Consider the following 18179-nt stretch of genomic DNA (forward strand, 5'->3'; position numbering starts at 1 on the left):
TGATGCAAAGAATGCATTTAGCTTCTCTGCAATGCTCTTGTCTTCCTTAAGTGCTCCTTTAGAGCTCAGACGTCCAGTGGCCCCACTGATTGTTTGGCAGGCTTCCTGCTTCTGATGTACTTTAAAAATCGTTGCTTAGTTTTTGTGTCTTTAGCTGGTTGTTCTTCAAATTCTTTCTTGGCCTGCCTTATACCTTTACACTTGACTTACAGCGTGTATGTTCCTTTCTATTTTCCTCAGTTGGATTTTACCTCCAATTTTTAAAGGATGGTTTTTTGCTGCTACCCACCTCCTTTACTCTGCTGTTTAGTGGCTTTTTTTTAAAAAAAAATTGGGGTATACATTTATTTTGAGTCTCTATTATGGTGTTTTTAAATAATTTCAATGCAGTTTGAGGCATTTTATTCTTGTGACTTTTCCTTTTAATTACCCTTTTTCCCATTTATTTATGCCGGGCCAGCCCTATTGACTGCCTGGCCTGAGCCAACCTGCTCCAGGAATCCTGGAAGAGCAAACATGGCAAGCATTACTGCATCCCACCCTCCAGATGGACTTCTCACAGCAAGATTCTGCTGGAGGAACCCAAGGAGTAAATTGGACCCTTATTTTGCCAACTAAAAAAGTATTTGCATTGTGTGACATAAATGGACACAAACAAAAATGTTAGTCACAGCCTCCTTGGACTGAGAGATCTTTAAGGGATGGGTCTTTCATTTTGATCTAGGTGTGCACATGTGCTCTTATGTTCTGTCTACTGAGGTTCCTGTTTTTAACTTTTTGCTTCTTGAATGTGTTTCTGTTCTGTTCCTTTCTTCTTTTTTCGTCTCTTCCTTATATATCTGGTTAAGACCTAAAGACTTGAAAGCTCTTTATTTGTTTTATATTGCACTTGTGTCTAAATGTCAGCCCATATCTTTCTCCAGGCCTAACTCTTTGCTTCAGAAGTTGTTTTCTCTGATTACATGTCCCCTGACCCTTTCCTCCCAAGCCAAGCTTTTGCAATCCTCCTCTTTTAGCTTCCTTTCTCCTCTACGTACTTCTCATTCCCTCTTTATCTCTTTCTTCCCATGCAGCACATACCTATGTAGCTGCTGTTTTATTTATCTGGCTTTGTCTTCCAGGCTTTCAGCTCCCAACTGTTGCTGTCTCTCATTGTCTGTATGTCTGTCTCAACACTCATACATATTTTTTCTTTTTGGTCCCTCTGCATATTTCTAGCATTTTCAGGTAACAACTGTCGGTCTGTTTTGAAGCACTTGTAATTATTGGGGCTGCTCAGTGCTGAAGTAAACCAAACCCTCAAGGTGTCAGTAGCACACCAGGTTCAGAGGTAGACACAGTAGGTGCTTCAGCAGCTAAGCCTTTTAGGGACTAGCCCTGGTGTGTCCCAATAACCCCTCAGACACAAGGCTAAGTGAAAGGGTACTTTACTAAGGCTGGCAGGAAATGGAAAGGTTGCAGTTACCCTTGGTACAGTGGCTTAAACTGTTAGAATTTAAAGTAAGCAACAGTGGTTCTTGTTTAAATCCATGGGCAGTCCAATCAAGAGTCAGGACTCTTCAGGTCTGAAGCCTGGAGTGCCCTCTCCAGTTCAGTCTCTATTCTAGCAAATAGGATCTTGTAGTTTTCCAGGCCAAGCTCAGGTAGCTCCCCACAAGTCCCATAGAGACCTGTGCCCAGCTGTAATATCTGGCAGTGAAAACCTGTTCTGCATTCAGTTCCTAAGGGTCCCTCTCTGCCTCCAGCTTCTGTGTATCTTCTGGCACACCATGCAGCTGCTGCTTCCCAACAAACCCCAGACATTTCCTGATTCAGGACCTTTCCCCGTACATGGCCAGAGGAAACGGAAGTGCAGCAAGGAGAGGACACTCTAAAGCCCCAATTCTTGAGACACTTACACATGCTTATTGTTATTCATGTGAATATGGGCCTATTCGTGTGCCTTAAGCTAAGTGCATACATAAGCATTTGCAGAACTGACATCTTATTAGGTTCATGCCAGAATCAGAGGTCATTAGTATGCCAGACTCAATGGAACAAGGCCTTAAAAATGTGTAGGAAAAAGCTCATAAATAAAGCAGAAAGTTAGTGCTTTTACGAATAATGGTTCAGTTCTTATATCTGTGCCCTGTAACTGTGTATGTCATTATAATGGTTTTACAGACATTAATACCACAAAAAGACAAATTTTACAATAGGTTTAGTTTGGTTTTTTTCACATTTCATTAATGTACTGCGAAAATGTGTGTTGTGTAAAATATCTTTATATTATAACTGTCTGTCTTTTCTGGGTAGCTATTTTGAAAGTACTGCCAGAAACACACAGCACTCCCACAAATTGCCTTTTTTAAACTAAAGAATAGCTTCACAGATTCCCTTGACACCTATTAAGTATGAACTAATACTGCCTTTATACCACCTACACTCCATCTCAGCGACCATGCCGTAATTTTGAATGTCTGTACTTCTGCATCCTACACCTTTTCTTTAAAAAAAAAAAAAATAGCAGTAATTGAAGCTTTGGTAGTCATCAATGACAATTTTACTTAATCTTTAAAAATGTATCATTTTGAAAAATAACATTAAAACCCTAATGATTTTCTAATTAAAATAACTATGACTATAATTCACAGATGGTTTACATTTATAAGAGTCTGAATGTCATTAAAATTTCAATCTCAGATGAGAGCACTTTGTAGTCCTGAAAGTATTCAGAAGTGAGTGTCTTGGAGAACATTTTAACCTTTTTGTCCCCCTTGACAAGCAAGAAACTTTATGTGATTAGAGAGCAGACCAAAATGAAGACAGGCTGTAGTTTCAAAACTGGTTTTATATGAGACACATAACTGATGTATGAAATCCAAACATTTTCATTATTCTCCCTCTCACGGAGCATCAACATTGTACATTGTGGAGTGAGTATAGATGTTCTAGATTAACTTCAGAAGATTCATTTCAAAGGTAGATCTATACAAAGCTCAATTAAAACTAAAGTAATCTCATGTTTCATGCCAACAATAGACGTTGTTTAAAGGTGTACTGTCAGTAGAGTTGTCACATGTTGCAAAAAATTGTAAATAATGTTTACGCAAATTTAAAAATGAATTTGCTTCAGTCATGATTGTGTCCCTTTTGGATTCACTTATAAAGCTCCATAGGCTTCTTTGAGCTTCCCATCTAATTATAAACTCATCCAGTTAGGGAATATCATCGAATCATAGAATATCATGGTTGGAAGGGACCTCAGGAGGTCATCTAGTCCAACCCCCTGCTCAAAGCAGGACCAATCCCCAACTAAATCATCCCAGCCAGGGCTTTGTCAAGCCTGACCTCCCTAGATAACCCATTCCAGTGCTTCATCACCCTCCTAGAGAAAAAGTTTTTCCTAATGTCCAACCTAAACCTCTCCCACTGCAACTTGAGACTATTACTCCTTGTTTCATCATCTGGTACCACTGAGAACAGTCTAGATCCTTCCTCTTTGGAACCCCCTTTCAGGTAGTTGAAAGCAGCTATCAAATCCCCCCTCATTCTTCTCTTCTGCAGACTAAATAATCCCAGTCCCCTCAGCCTCTCCTCATAAGTCATGAGTTCCAGCCCCCTAATCATTTTTGTTGCCCTCCGCTGGACTCTTTCCAATTTTCCACATCCTTCTTGTAGTGTGGGGCCCAAAACTGGACACAGTACTCCAGATGAGGCCTCACCAATGCTGAATAGAGGGAAATGATCACGTCCCTCGATCTGCTGGCAATGCTCTGTTATACTGTGTTTCTTATGAGACTAAGTGCAACTAACCAACAAATTTCATATATAAAGAGTTTTAAATTCTCAAAGTGAATTTTTCATGTTCAATCCAAAGGCTAAAAGAAAAATTGCAAAAACAAAAATGTGTTGAATAAATACAAGTGATGTACAAATTTGAGGAAGCGTTAGTCCGCTCATTCAGTCAGATATTTGCTTGTAGAAAAAGAGAGCAAATCATTTAGCATCAGCTGTTGGTAATACTCATCTTTTCAACAAAAATATATCCGCTGAAGTGAAAATGATAAACACAGGAAAGGGTCTATATTTTTTGCATTATTATTTTAAATATTTTGGTAGTTAGGAACCTGTACATGTCATGGTAATTTAAAATAGATCATCCCTGCCCTGAGGACTTTATAGCAGCATGGAAACAGGCATGAAAAGAGTGAAAGAAAGATGCTTAGAGGGTGGTTAGGAAGAAGAGTTGTGTAGAGCTATGGGGGTAATATGCAGAAATCAGAGCAGGCATACAACTGTGCAGAGCCTTGAAACTGAGAATGAAAAGCTTCAATTTGATACAGAAGGCTAGTGGAAACCTTAGAAAGAAGGTAAAAAGAGGAAGTAACATAATCAGAGTAGAAGGAAAAGGTGATTTTAAGGGGTGTCATCATGCCCAACACTGGGGCCTCTGAGAAACACTCTAATACAAATAATAAATAATGATAATAATACTAGCAGAAGGATTTTGGATGAATGGAGTCAAGGAGCGAGAAGCAGGGAGACCAGAGAGAAGGAGGTTGCAGTAATCAAGGCAAGAAATGAGAACAGCATGGTAAATGTGTTGCCCATAGAGATAGAGAAGAAAAGAACAGGGGTTTGGGGCGGTGGGACTTGGTGGGGTGGAGTTTGAGAAGTTGATGATGAAGAACTTAGTGACAACCCATAGAACTTAGTGGCAAACTTGATGTGGTGGGAGAAGAGAGACGGCTTGTGGAGAGAGATATGTGGGCATGAGTGGCATAGAGATGATAGTTGAAGCCACGATAATATTTGAGGTTATCCAGAAAATAGTAGAGAAAAAAAGAAGAGGGGACCTGAGGACAGAGCCCTAAGGAAAGGCAGTAGAGACTGGCCAAGGAGTAATGGAGAAACCAAAAGAGACATGAAAGGTGCAAATCAGAGAATTAAGAGAACTGGGCAGGTATAGAATGATGAAAGTTTGGGGAGGAGGGAGAGATCAACTGTGCGAAGTCAGCTGATAAATCAAGGATAGCCCCATAGAGGAATGGCCTCATGGACTGCAGTATAAAGAGGTCACTAGAGACCATGGTAAGATCGTTTTGGCTGAGTAAGGAAGTGGTGGTTGGATTTCTGTGGCTCAAGGAAAGGGCAGTCTTGCTTGTATAAGCAAGTATACTTGTATAGTAAAAGGTAGGGAGAAATGAGTCTGCAAATTCTATTGCAAATGAAAAGTAATTTTATTCCGCTTTGTGAAAGGAGTAACTATTCCAGAATAAAATCACTTGTATTCTGCAGTAGAGTATCTACATGGGACAATTATTCCAAAATAGCTATAGTGGAATAATTATTCCAGAATAGCTATGCTGAAGAATTTTCCCATGTAGGCAAGGCCTAAGATTCTCTGTAGGTTTCTTACTAAAGCAGGTTTGGTGAAATGTAGTTCCCATCTCCCTCAAAAGGCTTAATTTACTATGATGATTGTGCATGAGAATGAAACAGATAGAAATTTTAGAAAAGAGTCTTTGCTTTTACAATGTCTATCTATCACTGGTGAAATTAGATAGAAGACTAACATTTATATGCTCAAATCAGAATTTAGATAACTCACCTATCATTTTCATCTGCAAAATTAGGGAGCTAAATTACTGAAGGCCACTTTGAACATTTGGTCTGAAACACCAATCTCCATGAAGTCACAGGAATGGAAGAATGGCCTAAACCATTTCTGAATTTGGTTTTAAGTTTCTAGACTTGATTTATATTTAATAGTTTAGCATAGTTCATTATTATCAGTGACATATATCTGTGAGTAGTGGTCAAATAGAAAACAGTTAGTTGAAGAAAGTGTGCACATTTCCTTGCTAATACCTGTGTCTCAGGTTTATACTACAATGAGTAGATATTGTATAAAGTGTCACACCAGTTTCCTGCCAAAAATTGTGAGCAATTTCAAAAATGAAAGACAGCACACTGTGCAGTAATAAACATTGAGCAACTATCCTCTGAAACTTTCTGGGAATGCAACAAACATAATGAAACAAAACAAATGAATAGCTAGGCGGTATCTACAGCATGAACAGTGAATCTTGACAATTTTGGACCTCCCCTTCCCACAACACACACATAAACCAAAGCAAGCAACATAGTGTAAGTTAATGAAGCCACCACAACTGTAAATTTGGTTTTGTGAATATCATATTCTTCCAGATATTTAGGAATTTTTACAGGAAATATCATACTGGATTACATGGGAGATTTGAAACTGTTGGTTTGTTTCATCATTGCGTACTGACATTTCTTTACTTTGGTTTTAGGCATGTCCAGCACTGAATCATTGTTTAAATTATTTAATCAGAGTTTTGCACATGCTTTTATTAACTGACTGTAGATTTTGTTGAAATCAAACAGCAGTATAGTAGTATGCTAATTCTGTAACCTTGGCTGCGTATATGGGGTATTCTGAAGAAAGCACAACATAAGGTGCAATATCTTCTGTGTTTTGTCAGCTTATGATGATTTGAGCTTTTTTGTCCATTTGTACAAAGGTTGTTTTTTCAAATTCTGCTGTCAGTCACACAAAGGCATCCCCACAGAAAATATTTTCAATGGGGCTGCACTGGTGTAACAGGCCTGTAGGCTACAAACAAGTAGAATTTGGAATAATTTGTGCAATTATTGCCAGACTTGTACAAATTAATCAATACACCTATTAACCATACAGGTTGAATAGCAATCCCAGCAGCAAAAGGAGCTATATTCTTCATCGTTAAGCATAGCTCACTGAGTGCTTGTGTCTTCTTTAAAATTCTAAGTAGCAAAGAAATGCTTCTTCCACAAAAATCCTGAGAAGAAAATAGCATATGAGGCAACTCTTACTTAATCATTACTCCCGTTTTCTCAGTAATCACTGTTTGTAAAGACGCAGATTTTTTAAGGCTGCTAGAAAGAAATATCTTTGAAAGAGGTACACAAAAAGAACTGCTAAGGATTTTTTGTATTGTCTGTGCATGTTCGGAAAGTTTCAAAAGCAAAGTGTTTCCTTGTGGTCTTATAAATGGAAGGGAAAAGCACCAGATACAGGTATTGTGACTATTTTAAGTTTTTGATCTCATCTCAACCATTTGCTAGATGCTTTATGTGTGATCATTATTTATCTATTATCATTTTGCCCTTTTTTTTCTTGATGGTAAAGGTTTCTCTGCTGTTTGTATTTTAGATAGGAGTCCAAAAAGTATTTCTAAAGTACTGGCAAGTTGACCATCTCAATGATTTGTGCCTTCAGCTGCAGAGGAAAATTATAACTTGTCAAAAAGGTAACAATTATAGAACTATAATTTTTGTACATTGAGTGCAAGAGCATTTTGTGATATGGGAGTTTTCTCTTCCCTGATTAGTTATTGCATTTGTCAAGGTTCCTCCCCCACTCTGAACTCTAGGGTACAGATGTGGGGACCTGCATGAAAAACCTCCTAAGCTTATCTTTACCACCTTAGGTCAAAACTTCCCCAAGGTACAAAATATTCCACCCTTTGTCCTTGGATTGGCCGCTACCACCACCAAACTAATACTGGTTACTGGGGAAGAGCTGTTTGAACGCGTCTTTCCCCCCAAAATACTTCCCAAAACTTTGCACCCCACTTCCTGGACAAGGTTTGGTAAAAAGCCTCACAAATTTGCCTAGGTGACTACAGACGCAGACCCTTGGATCTTAAGAACAATGAACAATCCTCCTAACACTTGCACCCCCCCTTTTCTGGGAAATGTTGGATAAAAAGCCTCACCAATTTGCATAGGTGACCACAGACCCAAACCCTTGGATCTGAGAACAATGAAAAAGCATTCAGTTTTCTTACAAGAAGACTTTTAATAAAAATAGTAGTAAATAGAAATAAAGAAATCCCCCCCTGTAAAATCAGGATGGTAGATACCTTACAGGGTAATTAGATTCAAAAACATAGAGAACCCCTCTAGGCAAAACCTTAAGTTACAAAAAAGATACACAGACAGAAATAGTTATTCTATTCAGCACAGTTCTTTTCTCAGCCATTTAAAGAAATCATAATCTAACACGTACCTAGCTAGATTACTTACTAAAAGTTCTAAGACTCCATTCCTGGTCTATCCCCGACAAAGACAGACTATAGACAGACACACAGACCCTTTGTTTCTCTCCCTCCTCCCAGCTTTTGAAAGTATCTTGTGTCCTCATTGGTCATTTTGGTCAGGTGCCAGCGAGGTTACCTTTAGCTTCTTAACCCTTTACAGGTGAGAGGAGCTTTCCCCTGGCCAGGAGGGATTTCAAAGGGGTTTACCCTTCCCTTTATATTTATGACAGCATTTGACAGATTTCCAAACAATTCCACCTCCAACTAACCGACTACAGATTTTTTAGGAGTCCAGACTAACATTGTTAACAAGTGCACCTTTTGACTGACAAACCCAGTTTGAGTTCTAGTTGTTGGCTGCAATTAAAACTAAATGCTCCTTTATCAGTTCTTTTTTTATCAATGCTTCTTGTTTTTTAAAGAGCAGACAATATTTCTAGGATTTAAGTGTTTTTAATATCACTCTTAATTCCCCACTATAACAAATAGAAGATGCAAACTTTTTTAATATTGACATATATCTTTCATCCATAAAACAGCTACTTTTAATGCTACTAATTTAGGGTGTTGGTTGTCTTTATTTTGTTCTCATTTGCTGTATCTTACATATTTTCTTTTGGCTTGTTTTTTTTTCTCTTTGACTTTTATGTTGGTGTCTTTACTAAGGTCATTTTGACATTTTTGGCACACTTTTTGAAGGAGATACTATCGACTGTCTCCTGATTTCCTGTAGTTTCTGTTCTATTTCCAATCAGAATCTCAAATAACTATTTCAAATGCGAATATTGCTTTGTATAAAGCAGCTTCCTTCACGCTATACATTATGTATTTAGTTGGCTTGTAGCATCAACAATTCACATTAACACTTTTTTTAAAAAAAGCTGACTCAGTAGACAGAAGTATGTCTTGGTTTTACAGTTGTCACGTAGTTGGCTAAAAAATGTCCTGGATATTTATTTATTTTTAAAAAACCTATCACTTTAACGATCTGTTCTTCACTAAACGGGGGTTGTAGAGAGAAAGCAGGGGAAAGAGAGAGAACACTTGAAGCAAGGGGAACAAAGTCATCTGTGTGGAAATAATAATAGGAATTAATAATGTTTCAGGTTTTGGAGGATGTTAGTTTACACAGGCCCCCATTCAAAAAGGTATTGAAGCACATGTCTAACTTTAAATGCAATTAGCCCGATTGCCTCCACACATTTATCTGCATTAGAAAAGCAAAACTGGTTCATTCAGCTTTCTCTCTCATGCTGACTACCAAGAAAAGTTGAAAATCTGCACCTTATTGTATCTAGTTTGAACTCAATGACCATTAATATTCCACTTCACCACAAAGTAGACCTTCCTCAGCTGCCATAATAACGAGGTTTACAAGACATCTGCAAAGTTTAATCCTAAATAAGGAGGATGGATGCTTCCTTAGCTCCCCACAAAATACAGTTTCTTGGCCTCTTGTTTCCAGCCTCCAGATTTGACTTCCATTTAAAAATTCACTTTCTCAGGAACAGTATTTAGAAAACTCTCACCTATTATGGGGCAGATTTTGCCTGTCTTTACACACGTGTGGAGAAGTCTGAGGAAGCTGATGGAATAAAGAACATTCCTGTCCCACAGATGGCTTGAGTAAGGCCCAGGCAGACTTCCCCCACCCGTGCATCAGCCTGCAAAGTAAGCTGTACTCCACAAATAGGTGTAGTTGCAATTATGTAACAACTGCAAGCCCAGGAGCTTTGAGAGGTTTGGAATGCCTTCTGCTCCTCCCCAAGAGGCAGTATGACTCAACATGACCTTACATAGGCCCTTCTCCCCTAGAATAAATGGATCCCACCGAGTCTCCTGACAGCCACACAAGGGGTAGGGTACTCTTAGGCTGATGGACATCAGTCTTGTTGTACTTCAGGCCAGAGATCTTTTGAAGCTAAAGACATGTCTTTTTCTTTATGACATGTTGATTAAGGGCATAATGCAACGGCATCAAATACCAGTCATTAGATTGTACAGAACAGACTCAAATCTGTAGACGTGGACAATCTCTAATAGGTAATCTAGTCTTGAAATGGGTAAAGTGAAGTTTTACATTTATTTATTCAAATGTAGTCATTGTGCCTATCTCAGATTCAAATCACAGTATAAAATGTATATCATTTTCATAAAATATTATAACAGAGCACCTCAGAGTTCTCCAAAAGAAAAACAGCCCTCATACAAAAATCTTATACATCATCCATCCAAATCTTTCCAGTCATCCCCTCAGTAATTTTCCACCCTGCCTTCAACAAAGGCCTGAGAAAACAGGTAAGTCTTTCATCATGTGTTGATAGGTCACCAAGCCCAGACTGTAGTGGAGAAAGGAGGTAAACAACTTAAACAGCCAAGTATCCCTCCCTGAAAATTGCCACCAGACCCATCCCAGATAAACCAGAAGTTGTGAGCTCAAGTACTTCAGATTATCACAGTACATTTGTACTTCAGTGTCCAAGTACGGCAGCTACCCAGGAGCAGTTCTGATCATTCTGAATCAACTACAGAACTGATTGGAGGACTGAGGGAAAAGCTAATTATCCTTTAGTTTTTCCATCATGATCCAGCCAAAGTATGAATTAATGTATCTGTGTATGGAAGCCAAATCCACAACCCGCCACAATTTCCACACATCAATCTTTGTACCAAAGGGAACCCTCAAGAATCAGGTACACCTCTGGCCTTGGAGATTCAGGACCTCAAATATTTTAGGTGGCCAACATAAATGAGGAAAGCAATGCAGTAAGGACTACATTATGAACAGTAGAGCCTGCCAAAAGATGACACTTGTATTTTGCTTCCAATTGGAGGTTTCAAAATTTGTTTTCGTTCTGCATTGGAATGAAAACAAAAACTCTCAAACATTTTAATGAAGACAGAATTTTGTTGAAATGTCCGTTTTTGGATTGAAACCAGATCTGTTCAATTCAGAAAGTTTGTGGAAGGCGGTATGGGTGCAGAAAGTCTTTCTCTCTGTCTTCTCAATGAACTTAGTCAAAACCGATACATCTCTGCCTCAGTGAAACAGCATATTTCATCAAAAATATTATGACCAGCATGTCAATTTCAGTTTCCCATCCTCTGTCAGTCCTGCTAACAATCATAATGGAGATTTATCCAGCACAAATATATTTCTTATCCTCTGCCATTGGTTCACTTTTGCTTTATTTATCTTTAAAAAAATAAAACAAAAATATCTAAAACAAAGTTAAAAAGGTTTCAGAGCTTTAGAGATATGGTGTTTTCTTCAAGGCGATTTAGGATTTTCTGCTTAAATGTTTAGCAAATATCCCATTTGCTCTGAAAATATGTTTCAGAAAGTACAGCAGGTGAAGGAACAATTCTGTATCATTAAGCTCTTTCAATATTGTGTATTTGAGAGCAGTGAACTCTCCTAGATTATGTTCTGTGCATGTATTCATTACCTCCTCAACACCAGCATTTTATGAGTTCAGATTCAGTAATGTGTGTGTCAAATATGAAGCCTCTCATAAAATTGTCAAAAGAAAATTCACTATTAATTTCCTTTTGAACTAAATAAGGTTAGTTCATTAATATTTCTGATGTTAAAGAAGTCAACTTTTATTATAAAATGTGGCTAGAGAGATTGAGACATGGTTGGCTACAATAATGGAAATGTAAACCCTCAAATTCCTCCATTATAAACATGCTTGAAATAGATAAGACTGGGTCAATTCAAACCCCAGTGAATTTTGGACACAGAGAATATTGATATATTCACATTAACCTTTCCTGCATTTCAAGCAATTAAACACTGAGCATCCCTAAGAAAATCTAATTATAAATATATAAACAAGGACAAGGAAGGTGATAGCAAATACCTTATGTTGCTCTCAGCTTTATCCTCTTTATTTTATTCAGTAACATTTTACATCCCTGGAACACATTTTTCCCGTAGATTAGTTTAGCATGACTGTTTTCTATTTCATTTTATACTATGGCATTCCTGAGAGCTAAATATTCAATTGTGCAATTAAAAAAAAAAGCCTTATGCTTTTTAGATTTTTGGCATGTCTTTACCTTAAAACTTTAACATCATATTTTTCATTGTTTTGGTGTTTTTTTCCCTTGACCTCAACACTGAATAAAGGCTGTGGTCAAATTTTGCTCACCTTACTCACAGGAATATTTCCGGTGGCTGTAATGGGACTAACTGCGTGAAGGAGATGAGTGAGATTTGACTCAATGTGGATATGTGTTCTTACTAGATGAAAGTCAAAGTGGTAAAATCACCTAAATATTTCTCGCATCAGTTAAATAATCCTAAAACAGCTTCCTAGTGGGACACACTGCACTTCTAACCCTGGAAAAAGACGATACATGTGATTTTAATTTGTGACATTTTCATGAATGTAAAGAAAAACTTTATTTGGTGATTGTAGGGGTGTATTACATTTAAATATATGTATTTTATTTTATTTTTTCTCCCTGAATCCTTTACATTTTTACTATGGGGAACTAATGCACATGATTTTCAGGCAGAAGGACTTATGAAATAGTCCAAGCACTTTTTAAAATTCTCTAAAACATTTGTGAAATTGTTTCTTGTAAAGTGTGACATGTGTGTAGAATATACATGATGGTGGTGTAGTATGAATATTTTAGTAACATAATTTTAAATGACGTGTATAACTCGCCTATGGCTTCATCACTCATGTGTAATGTGATCATCCCAAACTCATGCAAATAGACCTTTATGCACACTACGCTATCTGTTCCTTGTACTGTGTGTGTATATATACAATTTGATTTAGAATAAAATATCCACCCACAAACTCTGAGTATTCTGTTGATTATTTAAAATTACAAGTAAAGTACAATACAGTTCGCTCACTCTTCCTACTAAGCCACAGCACATACTCAATTATTACTGCCCCCATAGGTAGGCCAATAACTCCATCCACCCACCTCTCTTGGAACAACATATATCTAAAATAACAATTGTATCCAGATGTCCATATGAAAAACTCTAGTATTCAAAGGATGATACTGTTACATTACAAAGAATGTAAATATACATTCTTTATAATATATGGAACCCAGAGACTCTATCCCCTTAGACAGTTTTTATTAATCTCTTGTCATAGGTTGGGAGACTAAGAGTTTAATTTTTGTACATAATAAGGAGAGAAACATTGAATGAATGTAAGAAAAGGCTATTAACTCTTTTGCAATTGGACAGGTGCCAACATTGTTTCCCACTATGAGGAAGTTCACAAACTGTACATTCTATCATATAGAAAATTAGCACATTGTGAGCCAAATGATGTTTTAAATTTGTGCCATAATATTCTCCTCTCACACTCCCTAGCGTAAGCTTCATAGTGTGATATAAGCAAAGGGGAGAAAAATTGCCAGTGAAACTAAATACTGAGTAATGGTAACTCAAACTGGTAAATGAGTTTATTACTATGCCTCAGTTTAGGCATTGTTATTAGTGAGCAAAAAATGCATATTGTCCATTTTGGTATGCAATTGGTAGAGAAAGCCTAATATTTCTTTCTCCTTTTATAAAGGAATATTGCTAGATATTTATTCACACTATCCATTTTACAGCTGAATGCACAATAATATTAAGTTATTCATTGTTGAATTCTATCTTTCATTGATCTATATCTTTTTTTCTTCCATTATGGCAGTTGTAAGAGGATTTCTAGCTCGCCAGCGTTTGCTACAGAAGATGAGCATCAAACAGCAAGAGGTCACATCAATCAAAGGCTTTCTGCAGAATGCAGAGGATATGGGGCTGAAAGCATATGATGCTTTGGTCATTCAGAATGCTTCTGACATTGCTCGGGAAAATGACCAGCTCCGCAATGAAATGAATGCTGCTTATTGTAGGGAAAAGTTAGAGGTTAGAAACAGGCAAGAAGAAGCCCCCAAAAGGTAAGGAGGGAAAGCAACTTCTCTAACTGTAGGAATCAGTTTTCCTAAAGTTCTCAGTGCAGTCCATGCTAGTCATGGCAGTAATAATGCTCATATGTAAACTTGACTCTGGCTTCTTTAAATGCTTAAATGACTCTTGGGTCTTCATTAAATACTTTTCTAGTTTGTAAAGCCAAATCAAGTAATTAATTTTAGCTGCATAAAGCAACGATGTACAAGCTATCAGATTCAGGAGGCATCAGCACATACAATAACTATTGTTTAAATCTGTCAGACATTTTAGCATTTAAAAATAAATAGTGTTTCAGTATAAGTGAAATAGATTTTAAGTGAGACTTTAATAAATAAATAATAATAAATAATAATAACTCTAACTTAGAAAATTCAGCTGGATACGTGCCAAGATAACAGGAACAGCTATGAAGGCATAAAAAAGGCAGTGAAGTCCAGACTGAGAAATGTGCCTAATAGATTGCCAAGAGGATCTTTTCTTCTCATTTAAAAAATCGCCTAACATTTAGCTTTAATTGGAAGTTTAATGAACCTATTCTAGCAAATCTAGCAAATATTCTAGCATCCATCCCTATACAGATACCTGCATGGAGAGGTGGTTTTTGTAATAGAAACTTATTATCTGTGTCTATAACTCACTGATCATAGGAATGTTTATTTTTCCACAGAAGCTTGATTCCAGCTCATTGTATCTTATCAGAAACAGCTCCCCCTTGCCTCCGTTGACTCTGTCAGATGATTTTTATTGAAGTAAAAATGACAGTGGGTCTGTTTAATTAACTTCAGATATCCCAGTGATTAAATACTGAAGGAAATGCCTTTGTAGGAAAGACTGTAATTAAACATTACACTGAAAACAAATTATCCACTGAGCACCAAGCTTTCATCTTTAGCTATTTCATGTACTACATGGGCAGCTGGCTATATCCTGTAGTTGAATCCAGCTCTGCTGGTGATCTGCCATGCAGAAATACAATTATAAAAACAAATGCTGGAGAGCTTGTTTGTAAAGTTCTTGTACTGCCATCTTTTAGTTACTACAGTACGTTACTACACTGTATTACAAGGCTGGTTTTAGACATCTGGAAGGTGTCTTCAGTTACTTTTAATCTAAGTAACTCTTGCTTTTTAAGGTTGAAGGACTTTGGTGCAGGGGGGTGCGGGGGAGGTCTAATTTTCACCAGCTTGTTGGAATTGAGCTAGCAACGTTATTTTCCAGTATATAATGGAAACTGCAGAGATTTTAAGTACAATCACTACAATAAGTTAGAAAAATCCACAGTTGTGCTCAAAATGATAATAGAGGAAAGCTTAAACAAGAAGACTTTGGTGTTTTGGTAGGATATAACACAAAGCCAAATTCATCTGTTAAAAGGTTACAATATTTTAAAGATCTGGATTTCATAAGCAGAATTTCTAGTTGTCTTTTTTAGAAAACAGTGATGAAAGTTCAGCATTTGCTGCCTCAGTAACTTTCTATTAAAATGCATTTCCCAGAAATGATCATTCAGATTGAAATCCTAGCTCTTGATTGTGCTTAACAATCAAAGTGTGAACAATTCATTCAATGAATGTCTGATCAACAATATGAAAGTGCTTGAGGAAAGCTGTATTTGGGTGAAAAAGATCCAGTGTCCTCTTTTATCATAACACAGGAAATGGAAGAATGCTAGCAGCTTGATCTGGATTTGTTTGTCAGAAGATTACTACACACCCTCTAGGCACACCAGGGGTGTTGGAAGATTGTTTACCAAAAAGCCATTGTTATGTTTGCATGAACAGGTTCATTGTTATCATTTGAATAATGCATCTGGGCATCTTTTCTGTGTTTTCAGAGCTGAAGATAGGGGTGGGAAAGTCTCTGAGGACAGCTTTGCCGGCTGCCGAACGCCTAAGCATTTTCATTCCAGTTCTGTGCCTGTCCCCATGGCAGTGGATGTCTTGGTACATTCTGTGGCTGGATCATCCATCAGATCCCCCTCCCTGCACTCTGTGTTCAGCATGGATGATAGTAATAGCCTGCCATCACCAAGGAAACAGCCTCCTCCCAAACCAAAGAGGGACCCCAACACACGACTGAGCGCTTCATACGAGGCCGTTAGCGCTTGCCTGTCGGCAGCTTCTAAGGAAACAGCTAATGAAGGTTAGGCAGAAAGGAAGTAACCCACACAAACATTGATCTTTTGACTCTGAATCTTTAAAACATTTTCAGATGCCTTCATAAAGTCTCATTTCCTTAGAATTTCTTCAGTGGCAGTAAATAAAATTGCCAATTTATCAGTAATTTCTAAATCAGAAAATAACTATTCATTTGTTCTAATTTCCTAGTTTATCAACAACAAAAACCTATTTACAGAGTTCTCCCTGGAGATAAGTGAGCTGTGTCAATTTTAGCCATTCTGCCCTATTAACTATTTTATTTTACCTTTTAAACAGTGTTATAATTCTTTTGACAGCTAAAGTAGAACATTTTGAATGTTGAATTTTACCAGGTTAGCTCTAAATTATCTACTCTTTCTCTCCACATTAATATGAAGGCACAAGAATAAACCACACCAGAGAGCGTCACTTTAGTTGTGAGTTAAGTGACTTATATGAGAATTCACATGTGGTGAACTTGGATGTAATGGTACGCAGATCATACTGAAATAGAATGAAAGTCCACAAATGTTTCAAAGCATTCAGTGTGTAAACTGCAATTCTGATTAAAGCAGTCTTGCTCCCTTGCCTTCTTCAAATTAAAGAGGAAGAAATGCTTTTCACTCTCCCTTGTTAAGCCTGAGTAATCAGATTTTGCCTAGAGGCTAGCAGTTCCTTCCTCTGCTGCAATCGGGGTGGGAAATAATGTACAACCACTCTGTAGCCACTAGTATGGTGGCTAGAGGCCCTGCATGTCCTCTTTGCCTGATAATTTAGGTTGATGTGTCTATGTCAGATCTATTTCCATCTTTCCTATCCTCCTTCTGGCCCATCCACCCCTGAAACCGCTCCTTGTGCTCCAGAGGGGAGAGAAGCAGTTAAAGGATGGAGAGTTCCAGTCCATGTTTGAGGCTTTCTATCCCAGTTCAGTGAAACTGCAGCAGTTGCACAGTGTTTGGGCCTTCTGTATCCAGCAGTGCTAGGGAGGAATCATTTATCTACAATCAAATGGTTCTTTGAAATAATGACAATTTTTATTTATGTTAATGTTAGTGTATATATAAAAAGAACAGGAGTACTTGTGGCACCTTAGAGATTAACAAATTTATTAGAGCATAAGCTTTCGTGGGCTACAGCCCACTTCATTGGATGCATAGAATGGAACGTATAGTAAGAAGATATATATACATACATACAGATAAGTTGGAAGTTACCATACAAACTGTGAGAGGCTAATTAGTTAGGATGAGCTATTATCAGCAGGAGAAAAAATCTTTTGTCGTGATAATCAAGATGGCCCATTTAGACAGTTGACAAGAAGGTGTGAGGATACTTAACTTTAGGGAAATAGATTCAATATGTGTAACGACCCAGCCACTCCTATTCAAACCCAAGTTAATGGTATCTAATTTGCATATTAATTCAAGCTCAGCAGTTTCTCGATGGAGTCTGTTTTTGATGCTTTTCTGTTACAAAATTGCCACCCTTAAATCTTTTACTGAGTGGCCAGAGAGGTTGAAATGTTCTCCAACCGGTTTTTGAATGTTATGATTCCTGATGTCAGATTTGTGTCCATTTATTCCTTTGCGTAGAGACTGTCCGGTTTGGCCAATGTACATGGCAGAGGGGCATTGCTGGCACATGATGGCATATATCACATTGGTAGATGTGCAGGTGAACGAGCCCCTGATGGCATGGCTAATGTGATTAGGTCCTGTGATGGTATCACTTGAATAAATATGTGGACAGAGTTGGCATCGGGCTTTGTTGCAAGGATAGGTTCCTGGGTTAGCGTTTTTGGTGTGTGGTTGCTGGAGAGTATTTGCTTCAGGTTGGGGGGCTGTCTGTAAGTGAGGACTGGTCTGTCTGCCAAGATCTGTGAGAGTGAGGGATCATTTTTCAGGATAGGTTGTAAATCTTTGATGATGCGCTGGAGAGGTTTTAGCTGGGGGCTGAAGGTGACAGCTAGTGGTGTTCTGTTATTTTCTTTGTTGGGCCTGTCCTGTA

The 18179-nt window shown here is 37.8% G+C and overlaps 1 protein-coding gene across 13 annotated transcripts in view; it reads left to right on the top strand.

Moving 5' to 3' along the window:
- Positions 1-18179, top strand: part of MYO16 (myosin XVI) — a 602174-nt gene that overhangs the window by 524618 nt on the left and 59377 nt on the right. For all 13 annotated transcript variants that reach the window (XM_075129773.1, XM_075129766.1, XM_048854910.2 and 10 more), the window contains 3 exons: positions 7202-7298; positions 13775-14021; positions 15869-16176. In XM_075129773.1, the coding sequence (XP_074985874.1) occupies positions 7202-7298; positions 13775-14021; positions 15869-16176 (652 nt within the window). The remainder of the gene's footprint in view (positions 1-7201; positions 7299-13774; positions 14022-15868; positions 16177-18179) is intronic.

This window comes from Caretta caretta, chromosome 1 (assembly GCF_965140235.1).
Source record: "Caretta caretta isolate rCarCar2 chromosome 1, rCarCar1.hap1, whole genome shotgun sequence".
NCBI classification, from domain to species: domain Eukaryota; kingdom Metazoa; phylum Chordata; order Testudines; family Cheloniidae; genus Caretta; species Caretta caretta.